The sequence below is a fragment of the Schistocerca cancellata genome, chromosome 1 (genome assembly GCF_023864275.1).
Source record: "Schistocerca cancellata isolate TAMUIC-IGC-003103 chromosome 1, iqSchCanc2.1, whole genome shotgun sequence".
Classification (NCBI taxonomy): Eukaryota; Metazoa; Arthropoda; class Insecta; order Orthoptera; family Acrididae; genus Schistocerca; species Schistocerca cancellata.
The window spans coordinates 672,017,567-672,033,621 of record NC_064626.1 but is presented as its reverse complement, the minus strand read 5'-3'; the positions used below and the strand labels follow the sequence as shown (position 1 = coordinate 672,033,621).

Sequence of the window (16,055 nt, the reverse complement as noted above, 5' to 3'; positions counted from 1 at the left end):
TTCGTGTGTGTGCGCGCGCGCGTTCGTGTGTGGGTGCGCGCGCGCGCGTTCGTGTGTGTGCGCGCGCGCGCGTTCGTGTGTGTGCGCGCGCGCGCGTTCGTGTGTGTGCGCGCGCGCGCGTTCGTGTGCGCGCGCGCGCGCGCGTTCGTGTGCGCGCGCGCGCGCGCGTTCGTGTGCGCGCGCGCGCGCGCGTTCGTGTGCGCGCGCGCGCGCGCGTTCGTGTGTGTGCGCGCGTTCGTGTGTGTGCGCGCGTTCGTGTGTGTGCGCGCGTTCGTGTGTGTGCGCGCGTTCGTGTGTGTGCGCGCGTTCGTGTGTGTGCGCGCGTTCGTGTGTGTGCGCGCGCGTTCGTGTGTGTGCGCGCGTTCGTGTGTGTGTGTGTGTGTGTGTGTGTGTGCGCGCGCGCGCGCGCGTTCGTGTTTGTGCGCGTTCGTGTGTGTGCGCGCGCGTGCGTGCGTGTGTGTGCGTGCATGCGCGTGTGCACGCACACTATAGTTTGTCAAAGGATTTCTTCTAAAAGCTAGTAAAGTTTTTACTATCTTTTGTGTGTGCCTTTTGCCTGTCGACAACTCAATGTTTCTGTTATTTGGTGAGTAGTCTCTCTGACATCTTATGGTAGATAATCTTTCAAACTTTCCACACCACAAACCATTTTGTCGCAGGTCTGTTACCATAACATTCAATACAATGATCTGCAAGTGAAGTTTACTGTGAATAGTTTGTGAAAAAGCTGAAATCAGCAAACTGCAATACTGTTTGCGAAGTGGTCAAATATACAGATTTCTGAACCACTGGGTGAACTACAAACAAGGAAGGCCAATAAAAAACACATCTACAAACCCTACTGTATCTTTTGGTAGACATCTAGGATTTGATGAACAACAGTGCTTAGATGTTGCCAGACTGGCAGTAAGTACTGGCCATATAATCTTAAAAGAAGTCATGTTTCAGTCTTCTGTTTGTACAGTGTTTATTACTGTAAGAGAATACTCCTTACTTATGCGTCATATTTAATGTCACAGATAAATTAATAGCAAGTGGCTGTATTAGGTACTATGAAGGAACTAAACTCTTCACCTGCATCAGGATATCTTCTTACAAGGATTTGATCAGTACTATGGTATGAGTGCCCAAGCAAGCTCTCTTTCCTTTCTGAAGAAAGGAACTAGCATTCTGAGAGCCAGCATTAGGTTGTTTTTTGTTTTTTTTTCAGTTATATATACAGAGAGATTCAGGACTGTCACATAATTTATGACATGATTCTACATGTGAAAATAAACCAATAAAGTTCTATGGAAATTTGGACACTTTTCGATTATTAAAGAACTGGAGCGGGTTTAAGACTACACACAACCATGAATGACTATGAAGGAAAGTGTAAATATCACTTAGTGAAATGCTGTGTTGGCACTGTGGTGCACAGAATAATGGTGGGACAGATGACTGATCTATTCTAAAAGAGGTCTTCAAGAAATCCCCCTCCCATCTCAGTGCATTGGAGGGTGTGTTGTGTTGCACGTTGAACTTCATCTCTGTGGGCTTCAATGCAGGCAAAAGCATCGGTGATGCACGTGACATGTTCTTCACGTGTATCCATCTTTGTAGCACACACATCCCCTTTAAGCAGCCTCATAAGCAGTAAACTTGTCTGTCAAGTTTCCACAATAATTAAGAAATGTCCAGTCTTACAGAAGAGAAAAATAAGGAAATTGTTTCTACCATCAGTGAAAAAAAGCCATTCTGAACAAGCATAAAATGTGCAGATCTCAAGATGGTGTCACAATCAAAAAGAACAGATCCACAGCAAAGTCGGAATGACACTACATAAACACTTGCACAACATGCAAGCATGCATTCTGAAATCATGGCAAAATGAATTGCCAAAGTAAACATTAGCCTTGATGATCACAAAGAAAACATGGACAAAGAGATCCACATATAAAAAAACATGAAACTACTGGAAGCTGGTGCATCTATTTTTGAAGAAGATACCATGTTCAGCATTGGAGGTAACTATAATAGTGACAATCAAAATAAAAATGATGTCATTAACAAACCACACAATGTTGTGAATGCTCAAGTTCAATCCAATGTCAGGATAATACCATATTTTCCTACATACTTTGTAGAAGAAAACATGCTTCAGTGGAGGCAGTTCGCTGTCTTTACATCAGGATGACATGAAGTCCATCATGTATTTATAAAAAGCTTTTAGAGGTGTCATTCCAAATGGCTGGAATGAAATCTGGAAGATTAAATTTGTGTCAGGGTATATACAGGGTGACTCAGCAATGAAGTGTCAGAAAATTGTTCAACATATGACAACTTCAAAAAGGCATTCCTAGCCAAGTACAAGTCAAAGGCTCATTGGAAAAACTAAAGAAAAAAGTGTTCAACACTGCTGCAGACAATGTGAAGGAAGGCACAATTACCATGAAAAATATTTGAATAAAACTAAGCACTGGAACCAATAAATGGCACCCACTGACCTGTTAACAATACTTAACGGAATGCTTGTGCTTCATATCAGGGAAAAGCTAATTACTCGTCTGACCATGATGTGGATGTGTTTTTACCCACTGTCAAGATGATTGACCTCCTTGAAGAACATAGATGAAGTTCTGAAGGCAATGTCCACACATCACATGATGGTTTGTGAGTGTGAGCAATATTCCCATGATAATTCACAAAATCGACAGTCGTCACTGATGTCACAAAATACACGCAATGAGTATCTAAATAACAATAATGAAAACAAACACAACTTAAGGAAACAAAACAACAGAAGGTGGAAAAATAAGCACACTGGGGATTACACCCTGGCAGTAACTCTAGAGACAACTATCAGGGGCTCATGGGTCAAACCAACCTACAGATCATGAGCATCAGGAGAACTAATTTCGTTCGTACAAAGTGGCCTCACTGCAGTGATCAAAAGTGAGGTGAGGGCCACAGATGTGAAGCACTTATTACTATATACTGAATTTGTTGCCAGGCATGATGATTTGCAAGCCATTGCTGAAGACTGTCCGCAGTTAGAGCAAAACGATAAGTGATTGGCAGTAGCTATACAAAACTGAAGAAACTGACATGACACATGACAGCAGTTGTTAATTTTGAAGCAGAAATAAAAATAGTTTCTTCTATTCTTTTCAGACAAATTACTGAGCATAAAGATGCTAACTCTACCTACTATTGCATGCAGAATTCTAGGTAACATACACACACGAAGTAAAGCTGTAAACTTAGAAACCTATCTGGTGGTAAAACTTGATGAACAGGATGTGTGACCCACCTTCCTAATAGTCGACAACCTGGTTGCAAATTGTACACTAAGCATTGGTTCCATTGCAGAAACTGAAACTATAACAGACTTTTCTTTTATACCTTGGAGGCCTTAGTGTGAAGGTATAGTTATTAACTTCAGCTGAAGGCTTTGGCCAATTCTGTATGCAGATAAAAGTACACACAGTGGGGACCACTCCCAGATTCAGAAGCCTCAGATGCCTGCAATGGAGTAATTTAACAACAGCCATTGAGAACAAAGTTAATGATTCAGGGCAGATTAGTGGCCAACAAAGAGCAAATCTGCTCTGTGTTCTTACTAGATACAGTGACATTTTCAAAAGAGGGCCTCGAATCATCAACTGTTGTGAGTGTAATCTGGGAACTGTGCCTCATCAACCATTTAAGCTGCCATCAGACTGTCCCTTGGGCAAAGAGACATGCAGTAACCAAAGAAGTAAACTAAAAGCTATGGTACCCCTATACAATGTTGTCTGTAAATATTTCCATTTCTATGCAGTTCATAATGTGATGAGCACATCTATCAAAGTTACCAAGTTAGGATTCTCCAGTTCTACCACTTGAGCCATATGAACTGGTGTGAAAACCACTTTATTTTTAAGTGAATTAAAATTCCTTCGAAAACTTCAAAGTCAATTTTCTGCAGAATTTTGAAGAGTTGCTTTTGATGATTGATATTTGAGTTCTGAGTGTCACATACCATAAATAACGTTGCTGAATAGGACAGTACAAAATGCAGAGTACTAAACCAACATCAGTTTTACCTGTGTTGTGATACAGATAAACATACCTTAAAAGTTATATCTGTGTTTTGACAACATCATTTATTGGTGAACATGTTACAAAGTGTATTTACAGAATATTATGTCATAAGAAGCTCCTGAGAAATTAATGGCAAACTGGGGAGGGAAGGGAGGGGGCACTTTGAGCATCTCACAATTACGACAATTCTTTCCACTTAGCTGCAGTTTAGCCACAGTTTGTTTTAACATTAATAATATGTATGAGACAATATTGAAATAATTAAAAAGCATTGAGATACTAAGTATTTTGAAATTTCTGATTTGTAAAGCATAATAAAATTAAATTTCAATGCTAGGGGAAAAAAATTCCCTGGGATGTTAACAAAATTCCTGAAATTCCCATTACACTCGCCAAATCACTGTCATACCAACAGAGGAATGACTGCAAGAAAGTATCCACTAAGGGAACACTGGATGTACAACGCCAGTTGAGTCAATATGTAAGGCGTATTGAAATTTCTATGGTTCTGACAGGAATCAAACTACTCAAGTTCATTAATGAAAGACTTAAAAACAAACCACCAAAGATATGTCTATGTAGAAATGTTCCCCTCCTACTTAGTGTAACAGTATAAATAATGTCTTCAGATTAATTATCTGTTTCTGTTTTTATTACTTTACTCAGGGACATCTGATGCCTTAAATGTTTCTTTATGGAAAACATATGGCAATTTACATAAAAAAATAATGAACTACGACATTATTGGTATTGAAATGAAGTAACATTTTTGTACAATTTGTTCCAACTAAAACATACTGAACCACGTCCTAAATATGCTGACACACACTACTGTTGGCAATACATCAAATCACAATGTTGTTGTCAAGACGTCTTTTCCGTATATTACATAAACTGTACTGCAGCTAAATGAGAGCAAGCAAGGCAGATGCCGCTTGTAATGTAGCAGAACAGAATAAAATACAGAGTGCAATTCCACATATATCTGTGATTGTGATACAATCATGGCATGTTTACATGCAGTTTTATACATGCAGAAGTTTCAATTGTGGCATTGCTAACTTACTGTATCTATGGAAACTGGTTGACTTATTATGAAGTTACACCAATAGTATTAAATTTTGATCAATTTATAGAAAGATCGTACTACAAACCAAAAAAATGTTAAACTAAATGTAAACACAGACTGAAATCATCCTTTGTAGAGTTAATATGCAAAACAGTAATAGTAATAACAACAGAGCCCACTCTAAAGACACCAGATGCATGTTATGACCAAAAATAATGCTGTAATTGTAAAGTAATTAGAAAAACTAATAAAATATTGTTATCAATGTGTATTTTACAAAATTTCATTATAAAAACCAAAAACAAAATATGTAACTATCTTTATGAAAGCATATAAATTTCAATTGTAAGTTTAATTATGTTCAATTTAAATAATACATAAAGTGATCTTATAAATGTTGGATGATACAAAAGCACACATGACAGCAGTCATAGGGGCAGTTCAGTTCACATCAGTATTGAGTTAGCAACGCAGTCTTGAATCAGTTTTGTAAGCACCAAACTGATGTGAATGTTATCTGTGTTGTGATACAGTAAACATATCTTAAAAGTTATATCTGCATTTCAAAAACATTAAGTGACTGTCGATGTGTAAAGCTGAACCCAGATGGTATTTAAAGTAGACATGCTACATTAAAAATGAGTTACACATTTCAATGTCTCTTCAACAATCAGCAAGTTACGTAACTCAAATGTAGCCACTAAAGCTCATTACATTTTATGTTCTGTTGCCAAATTTTGGGGACAGTTTTCTGGCAACTATCAGGTGAATACAAGGGTGAAGATCCAACAATCCATCCCACAAACACATGTCCATATTCCTGGCATCAATGAAAAAGAATACTGTACAACACAAAAATACTATTGAAATAACAGTTTAATACATACATTAAAACTGATATAGAATCTCACAATCTGTGTGCTTGAAAATATATATTGATGTAAACCTGAGTATGCACTGTGTTCTACTGTTTGTAATATCAGTGTGTATGTATTTATGTGTTAGTACCTTTTGCTCATTATTTCATGTACCACCTCTCATCTGAAACTCATAAGTAAATGCCAAATCTGAATGATACTTAAAGTGATTACTTAATGAATCAATTAATGAAACTAACTACTTGTGAATGAAATGTCTTGTACCATGAACTACATGGAAAGACTCTCAAAAGAGCACATGTTTATTTAGATAATTATCAACCATGCTTGTGAAATATGAACATTTTAACTGTATAACTTCCTTGTTACCTGTATGAATATTTACTTGTGTTCTTGTTTTGAGAGACTGGAAGTCCAAGTCACTCCAACATGACAACCTTAAGAGTTTTTAAAAAGTAATAATTTAGAGAGTTCTGGCTTTGTAACAACCCTAACGTTATCCTACTGTATAAATGTAATAAATTTTTTTCTTCTGAATTTCGATAAATTAGTATAATCAATATTCTGGTTTCATTTCTTTTTTGTTTCATGACATTATGTTGAAAAACCTATAAACAATTTTCGATGTAAATTTTAATATTTATGTCTAATTTCAAGTAATGTTGTAATTGAAGGGAAGTGTACCTAATGTTCAAACTATTGTAAGATGTGAAAGTTGTATTTGTACACCTGGTCCATACGTAGGCAATGTATTAGAATATGTGGAATGTAAAACCTTTGGTGAATACCCTGTCTGTAGGGGAGCAGGAAAAGGTGGAGGTAGGCGAGCGCGGGAAAATGCACACGGGCACGGTACGGCATAACGGGCTCATCAGTAGTAGTTGGAGTTGGGCGTCGATCTGAGAAACACATGCTGGATCGAGGAGGCTCTCCTGGAAAAAGTGGTTTCGTTGAGCCTCGGATGCGCTATTTCCGACGCCTATACAGCATGGCAATATTCCATAGGCACTAAATGGAAAAGCATTGCGACGCCATGAAGAAGTAAAGTGCCGATATTTCATGAGCCGTTGCTGTAATTGCACGCGTGCTTTGTGCCTCGCCATCTCGCCGCCTGCCGACCACCTCTTCGATACGAACAGGTTGAAACTTTCAGTACTGTATTTGTGTGGACCAGTGTCACTTTTGCTACATACTGTTCAATAATAACTTAAATTTTACCAGAACTGTCCTATCAATTAATTATCCTCACAACTAACCTAGACAGGGTCCTTTCCACATGTTGTGCAATCCGAGTATCCTAAGATGAAGATTTAAAGTTTATGTTAATAATCATTACCTGCAGACCTATCTATGTTAGAATGATGTTTAAAGAACTTCGTTGTTAATGAAATACTGGACGAATAATATAGGTCTGACCAAGTTGGAAGATAATATTGAAATTGGTTTAGTAATGAAGTTTATTTAAATTGAGACAAAAATAACAGTAGTTAAATGAGCAGGAAATAAGACAAAAAGAGTGGTAAATCATATATTGGAAATCTAGAATGCTTAAGGCTCTCAATGATCAAACTTTCACTACAGTGATCATAACAGTTTCAGGGTCCCCCCCCCCCCTTCTCCTTTCTTTTTTTTCTATTCATTTGAATCCTGAAGTGTACTGAACTGCTTTGACCAGCAAAGTTAAAGTCAATATAAAACCTAAATTTATCAGTGTTTTACCCTTCTTAAAATTGACTTTGTAGGTGTGTTTCAAAAGTGCTATTTCTAGGGTAACCTATGCCCGATTTCAGTCGGATCAAAAGACAAAACGCAGGTTGTAGTAAACATTACAGTGTATTGTTGTGTATAAAGTGTGTCCATATTAGTACAGAAAGTGAAATTATTAGTTCAGTAGATTTTTCTGGTTCTAAAATTTACCATATAATGTAGTATTACTACGTGTTGTTATGCTTGAACGTACTTCCTCTTGTACAGGGAAGAAACTCAGTTTATGCCTAACTAGGCTGGCGACCGTATTATTAACAATTGGTAGCATCTGTTGTGTATGTTTCTTGTCCGTCCTAACATGTAGTTGCACTTTAGACTTGCTTGACATATCATTGTTGTTACTGAGTGAGTGTAGGTCTGATTTTGCCTCCATTCAGGTACACGCGGTCAACTTATTTACTAAAATCCTTTCTTATAAGGTGAAGCCCGTCAACTTATCATAGTACAGGCTTTAAAGAGTTAACGTACGCCCGAGCGTAGACGTTACAGCTTCACTGGTTATGGGTTTATTATCTTGAATTTTATTTACAAAATATAGAAAAGGATCTGGTAAATGTGGGTACAAATGCCTATCAGAGAAATTTCTACCTACATTGTCGAGATCGATACCACTACGAAGATATTTATTACTCTCCGGACATTTATCTATTTTCCTATTTTTGGAGATGAAGATGATGCAAGAGAGGTAGGTAAGTTCTGAACCATCTTCTTATGTAACATAGTGATCACAAGGTTGTTGTAGCTAGGCTCAATACCATTTCTTCCAAATCCACCAGAAACACACGCAAAATAATTTTATTTAAAAAAGCAGATAAAGTGTCACTAGAAGCCTTCCTAAGAGACAATCTCCATTCCTTCCGAACTGACTATGCAAATGTAGACGAGATGTGGCTCAAATTTGAAGATATAGTAGCAATAGCAATTGAGAGATTCATACCTCATAAATTGGTAAGAGATAAAACTGATCCCCCGTGGTACACAAAACAGGTCCGAACTCTGTTGCAGAGGCAACGGAAAAAGCATGCGAAGTTCAGAAGAACGCGAAATCCCGAAGATTGGTTAAAATTTACAGATGCGCGAAATTTGGCACGGACTTCAATGCAAGATGCCTTTAATAGGTTCCACAACGAAACATTCTCTCAAAATTTGGTAGAAAATCCGAAGGAATTCTGGTCGTATGTAAAGTACACAAGCGGCAAGACGCAGTCAATACCTTCGCTGCGCAGTGCCGACGGTAGTGTTACCGACGACTGTGCCGCTAAAGCGGAGTTATTGAACACAGTTTTCCGAAATTCCTTCACCAGGGAAGATGAATGGAATATTCCAGAATTTGAAATACGAACAGCTGCTAGCATGAGTTTCTTAGAAGTAGATATTTTAGGGGTTGCAAAGCAACTCAAATCACTTGATACGGGCAAGTCTTTAGGTCCATATACCGATTAGGTTCCTTTCAGATTACGCTGATACAATAGCTCTCTACTTAGCACTCATATACAACCGCTCGCTCACCAATAGATCTGTACCTACAGATTGGAAAATTGCGCAGGTCGCACCAGTGTTTAAGAAGGGTAGTAGGAGTAATCCATCGAACTACAGACCTATATCATTGACGTTGGTTTGCAGTAGGGTTTTGGAGCATATACTGTATTCAAACATTATGAATCACCTCGAAGGGAACGATCTATTGATACGTAATCAGCATGGTTTCAGAAAACATCGTTCTTGTGCAACGCAGCTAGCTCTTTATTCGCACGAAGTAATGGCCGCTATCGACAGGGGATCTCAAGTTGATTCCGTATTTCTGGATTTCCGGAAAGCTTTTGACACCGTTCCTCACAAGCGCTTCTAATCAAGCTGCGGGCCTATGGGGTATCATCTCAGTTGTGCGACTGGATTCGAGTAAAACTGAAGTGATATCAGGTGTTCCCCAGGGAAGCGTCCTGGGACATCTGCTGTTCCTGATCTATATAAATGACCTGGGTGACAATCTGAGCAGTTCTCTTAGGTTGTTCGCAGATGATGCTGTAATTTACCATCTAGTAAGGTCATCCGGAGACCAGTATCAGTTGCAAAGCGATTTAGAATAGATTGCTGTATGGTGTGGCAGGAGGCAGTTGACGCTAAATAACGAAAAGTGTGAGGTGATCCACACGAGTTCCAAAAGAAATCCATTGGAATTAGATTACTCGATAAATAGGCTGTCAATTCAACTAAGTACCTGGGTGTTAAAATTACGAACAACTTCAGTTGGAAAGACCACATAGATAATATTGTGGGGAAGGCGAGCCAAAGGTTGCGTTTCATTGGCAGGACGCTTAGAAAATGCAACAAGTCCACTAAAGAGACAGCTTACACTACACTCGTTCGTCCTCTGTTAGAATATTGCTGTGCGGTGTGGGATCCTTACCAGGTGGGATTGATGAAGGACATCGAAAGGGTGCAAAAAAGGGCAGCTCGTTTTGTATTAACACGTAGTAGGGGAGAGAGTGTGGCAGATATGATACGCGAATTGGGATGGAAGTCATTACAGCAAAGACGTTTTTCATCGCGGCGAGATCTATTTACGAAATTTCAGTCACCAACTTTCTCTTCTGAATGCGAAAATATTTTGTTGAGCCCAACCTACATAGGTAGGAATGATCATCAAAATAAAATAAGAGAAATCAGCGCTTGAACAGAAAGGTTTAGGTGTTAGTTTTTCCCGCGCGCTGTTCGGGAGTGGAATGGTAGAGAGAGATAGTATGATTGTGGTTCGGCGAACCCTCTACCAAGCACTTAAATGTGAATTGCAGAGTAGTCATGTAGATGTAGATGTAGATGCAGATGTAGAATAATGCCTTGTTCCACCATTACATAAAGTGACACCATTGCAGTTTGGTGATCTATTTTGGTGGCCATCAGGTTAAAATATTTAACCAATGATAACATGCATACTTAGTATCGTGTTAAAAGAGAAAATCAATAAAAGGAAGATAAAGGACATTGTAATTTTCTAATTTTTTGCATGTTGTTAATCCCACAGACATTTTATGCCCCAGAGTAGAAATATATGACATTACCAGGATTGGTGAACAAAATAAGTAAATAAAGTACTTAAATTGGTCAGGACAGTACAGCTTGATAATGGAGACAAAACTTAAGAAAAAGCCAAAAACATTCATAAGTATCTCAGCCTAGAAAAAAAGGAATCGATAATGTGGAATGGTGCAAGATATTCAAAATTCTCAGCAAAATAAGTTTTATTTGTAGGACAAGAGGGGTAACATACAATATTAATGAAAGGCCACTGCAGTTATCTTTTAGCACTTTACTAAGTTCACACAATCAGTTTAGGCCATTATCAAGTGCATGTTATTCAATAGAGAAGGAATTTTGCTTCTCTACAGCATAACATGCACTTGATAATGGCCTAATATAAAGGCCAAAACTGGTCATGTGAACTTAATAAAGTCCATACAAAAGCAACTGGAGTGGCTAAAATTAATTTAACATCAGTTGCAGAACCAGTAGCAACACCCCGACATGGAAACAACTAATAGTTTACAATATGTATACAAACCAATAACGGAATACCAAGAAAGAAGCAGTCTGAGTAAAACTTTTGGACGACAGGGGTGCAAGCTTTCTCACCTACTGTTTAATCTATACATTGAAGAAGCTGATGGATATGAAAGTAAGGTTTAGGTGTGAAATTAAAATTCATGGTAAGATTTGCAATTACATTGTTATCCCAAATGAAAGTGATGAAGAATTATAAGTCACAATGAATGAAATTAACAGTGCAATAAGCACAGAATATGGTCTAAGAATATACCAAAATATGGCAAAAAAAATGAGATTAGGGATAAATTTTAAAATAATTATCATCTACAAAGATGACAAAGGGAAAAGCATGGAGCAAAACAATGCAGAATGAACAAAGCAAAGAGAATGTAACAAGCAAACTAGGCTACTAATATCACACACAGGCCTTAATTTAAGGAACAAATTTTTTTAGATTGTAAATTTGGGAAAGAACAGAATCAAAAAATTTGAGACACGATACTATAAAATTATGTTGAAAATTAGGTGGACTGACAAGATAAAAAATGATTTAGTCCTCTGCAGAATCAGGGAGGAAAGGAATATGTGGAAAATAGTGACTAGAAGAAGGGAAATCGTAATAGCACAGGTGTTAAAATATCAAGGAATAACTTCCATGGCACTAGAAAGAGCGTAGAGGGTAAAAATACTGTACACAAGATCAGAGCTTGGAATACATCCAAGCAATAATTGAGGATATTAGGTTAAATGCTACTCTCAGAAGATGATGTTAACATCAGGATATCCATTTTCAGAAACATAATGAAAAGCAGAGAGAAAGATTTATGTAAAGAATTAAAAAGTGCAGTTACTTTGGCAGTTTTACAAGCAATTTTTTTTACTACTGCTCAAAAAAGAAATAAGATCTGGTTCAAGAATATATTATTTCTCAAGGAGATACACAAATTTCTGTATTGCTTACCTTCGAAAGTGATTTAGAACAGTCAGGTTTGCATACATATAATACTGATAATATGCATATGGTGGGTTTTCAACGTCATTCCACAAATGAGGCACAGGAACATCTTTGTCAAATAATGGATTTTCTGGTTTACTTTCATCATCCACTGAGTCAAACCCAATAACCTGCAATTATGATAACATTATTTTAGATCATCAATTTTGAAATTTTCTACAAACCACAGCCTCTATTTTGATAAGTGATTACCAGTGTGTTTGTCACTTATTACAAACCTAGTGAACTCCTGATTATTTGTTTGTGGATAATACAGTTTGCTTATTATGTGTGTGTGGAGGGCGGGCAGCAGGGGGGGGAGGGGAGGGGGAGAGGGGGGGGAGAGAGGGGGGGGAAGGGAGGGAGGGGAGAGGGAGGGAGGGGGAGAGAGGGGGGGGGGAAGAGAGAGAGAGAGAGAGAGAGAGAGAGAGAGAGAGAGAGAGAGAGAGAGAGAACAGCAGTGGACAATAACAGTACCAAGCCACATCCAGATTTTGACTGCTGACACTGCTGCTACTACCTGTTCAGTAGACATTGCACCATACAGAAGTTTGAAAATAACTTACTATTTGTGTTTTCAGTTACTTAAGCAACTTCTCCTCCACATTACTCCAAATAATCAAGAGTGTATATATATATATATATATATATATATATATATATATATATATATATATATGCATATAATAGAGGGAAACATTCCACGTGGGAAAAATATATCAAAAAACAAAGCGCTGGCAGGTTGATGGACACACAAACGAACACAAACATACACACAAAATTCTAGCTTTTGCAACCAACGGCTGCTTCATCAGGAAAGAGGGGAGGAGAGGGAAAGACGAAAGGATGTGGGTTTTAAGAGAGAGGGTAAGGAGTCATTCCAATCCCGGGAGTGGAAAGACTTACCTTAGGGGGAAAAAAGGACAGGTATACACTCGCACACACACTCACATATCCATCCACACATACAAAGACACAAGCAGACATTTGTAAAGGCAAAGAGTTTGGGCAGAGATGTCAGTCAAGGCAGAAGTAAAGAGGCAAAGATGTTGTTGAAAGATAGGTGAGGTATGAGTGGCGGCAACTTGAAATTAGTGGAGGGTGAGGCCTGGCGGATAACAAGAAGAGAGTATATACTGAAGGGCAGGGTCCCATCCCCGGAGTTCGGATAGGTTGGTGTTAGTGGGAAGTATCCAGATAACCCGGACGGTGTAACACTGTGCCAAGATGTGCTGGCCGTGCACCAAGGCATGTTTAGCCACAGGGTGATCCTCATTACCAACAAACACTGTCTGCCTGTGTCCATTCATGCGAATGGACAGTTTGTTCCTGGTCATTCCCACATAGAAAGCTTCACAGTGTAGGCAGGTCAGTTGGTAAATCACGTAGGTGCTATCACACGTGGCTCTGCCTTTGATCGTGTACACCTTCCGGGTTACAGGACTGGAGTAGGTGGTGGTGGGAGGGTGCATGGAACAGGTTTTACACCGGGGGCGGTTACAAGGGTAGGAGCCAGAGGGTAGGGAAGGTGGTTTGGGGATTTCATAGGGATGAACTAAGAGGTTACAAAGGTTAGGTGGACTGCGGAAAGACACTCTTGGTGGAGTGGGGAGGATTTCATGAAGGATGGATCTCATTTCAGGGCAGGATTTGAGGAAGTCGTATCCCTGCTGGAGAGCCACATTCAGAGTCTGATCCAGTCCCGGAAAGTGTCCTGTCACAAGTGGGGCACTTTTGTGGTTCTTCTGTGGGGGGTTCTGGGTTTGAGGGGATGAGGAAGTGGCTCTGGTTATTTGCTTCTGTACCAGGTCGGGAGGGTAGTTCCGGGATGCGAAAGCTGTTTTCAGGTTGTTGGTGTAATGGTTCAGGGATTCCGGACTGGAGCAGATTCGTTTGCCACGAAGACCTAGGCTGTAGGGAAGGGACCGTTTGATGTGGAATGGGTGGCAGCTGTCATAATGGAGGTACTGTTGCTTGTTGGTGGGTTTGATGTGGACGGACGTGTGAAGCTGGCCATTGGCCTCATTTTCATTTCAGCCTCACCTTCTAATACCATGTCACCCTCACAACACCTCCACAACGACCCCATTAAGTTTTATTTACATTCCCTCCGCAAACATGCCTTCGCCCTAGCCAGATTACATTCCCATATTTTATTTTCTCAGGCTTGTCTGACATTTGGCATAACCCCCAAAGGCCTCACACTTAAAGTTCCCATCTCTGGCTGCAACCCTTCTTTCTATCAGTCCCTATACCAGTTCCAAACTGAACAATCCATTGCCCTCACCCACCTAATCCTTCACCTACACATCCACTCAGCCAATCAACACATCCATCAACTCCTATCCTTAATAAAAGTCCTCAATCTTTCCTCTCCCACATCCACACCGGCTGTTCAGAGCATCCTCCTACAGGCCAGCCGCAAATTAGAACAGCATGCCACCCTCCACCTTAAAAAACTATCCAATCTCCTGGTTTCCCACCTCCGGAAAGGCAACTCACTCACCCTTCACAACCTTTCCAGCAAACCTCAACCTCCTCTCATTGCACACAAACCCAGTCTCTCCCATCTACTCAATCTCCCACTTCCAGCTGCACTCCCTCCAAAACCTCAAAATTCCAATCAACACAATCTGGAACCACAGCACCCTAATTCAGTAGTTAATCTCTCCTCCAAACCTCTCTCCCAATCCGAAACCTCTGTCCTATCCAAAGGCCTCACCTTCAGCCCCACTCCCAGATTCAATCAAACAGCCCTCGTCAAAGATTTACTGTCCTACACCCGTACTCTCTGCTGGAAATATCACTTTGCCACGAAGAAAAATGATCCTAATCCTACTCCTAATGATCCAACTCCCCAAGACCCTATCCAAATTGAACCCTGCCTGGAACAGTTCCGTCCTCCGTCACAGCGGGACCCACCTCCTCTTCCTCAAAACCACCCCCTCCAAACCTTCCAGGAATTTCTGACTTCCAGCCTTGCCTCTCAATCCTTCATAAAAAACCTTAATCCTACTCCCAACATCACCACTGCTGAAGCCCAAGCTGTCCGTGATCTGAAGGCTGACCGTTCCATCGTCATTCTTCCGGCGGACAAGGGTTCCACGACAGTGATACTTGATCGTCGGGAGTATGTGGCTGAGGGACTGCGTCAGCTTTCAGACAACACCACATACAAAGTTTGTCAAGGTAATCCCATTCCTGATGTCCAGGCGGAGCTTCAACGAATCCTCAGAACCTTAGGCCCCCTACAAAACCTTTCACCTGACTCCATCAACCTCCCACCTGGCTCCATCAACCTCCTGAGCCCACGTACACCCCGCACCCCTACCTTCTTCCTAAAATTCACAAACCCAATCATCCTGGCCGTCCCATTGTAGCTGGTTACCAAGCCCCCACAGAACGCATCTCTACGTAGATCAACACCTTCAACCCATCACATGCAGTCTCCCATCCTTCATCAAAGACACCAACCACTTTCTCGAACGCTTGGAATCCCTACACAGTCTGTTACCCCCGGAAACCATCCTTGTAACCATTGATGCCACTTCCTTATGCACAAATATTCCGCATGTCCAGGGCCTCGCTGCGATGGAGCACTTCCTTTCACGCCGATCACCTGCCACCCTACCTAAAATCTCTTTCCTCATTACCTTAGCCAGCTTCATCCTGACCCACAACTTCTTCACTTTCGAAGGCCAGACATACCAACAATTAAAGGGAACAGCCATGGGTACCA

At 40.2% G+C, this 16,055-nt stretch overlaps 1 protein-coding gene across 4 annotated transcripts in view; it reads right to left on the bottom strand.

Annotated features, from left to right (window-relative positions):
- LOC126183905 (AMP deaminase 2) overlaps positions 1-16,055 on the bottom strand; it is a 450,522-nt gene that overhangs the window by 39,107 nt on the left and 395,360 nt on the right. For all 4 annotated transcript variants that reach the window (XM_049926251.1, XM_049926258.1, XM_049926265.1 and 1 more), the window contains one exon: positions 12,284-12,447. In XM_049926251.1, the coding sequence (XP_049782208.1) occupies positions 12,284-12,447 (164 nt within the window). The remainder of the gene's footprint in view (positions 1-12,283; positions 12,448-16,055) is intronic.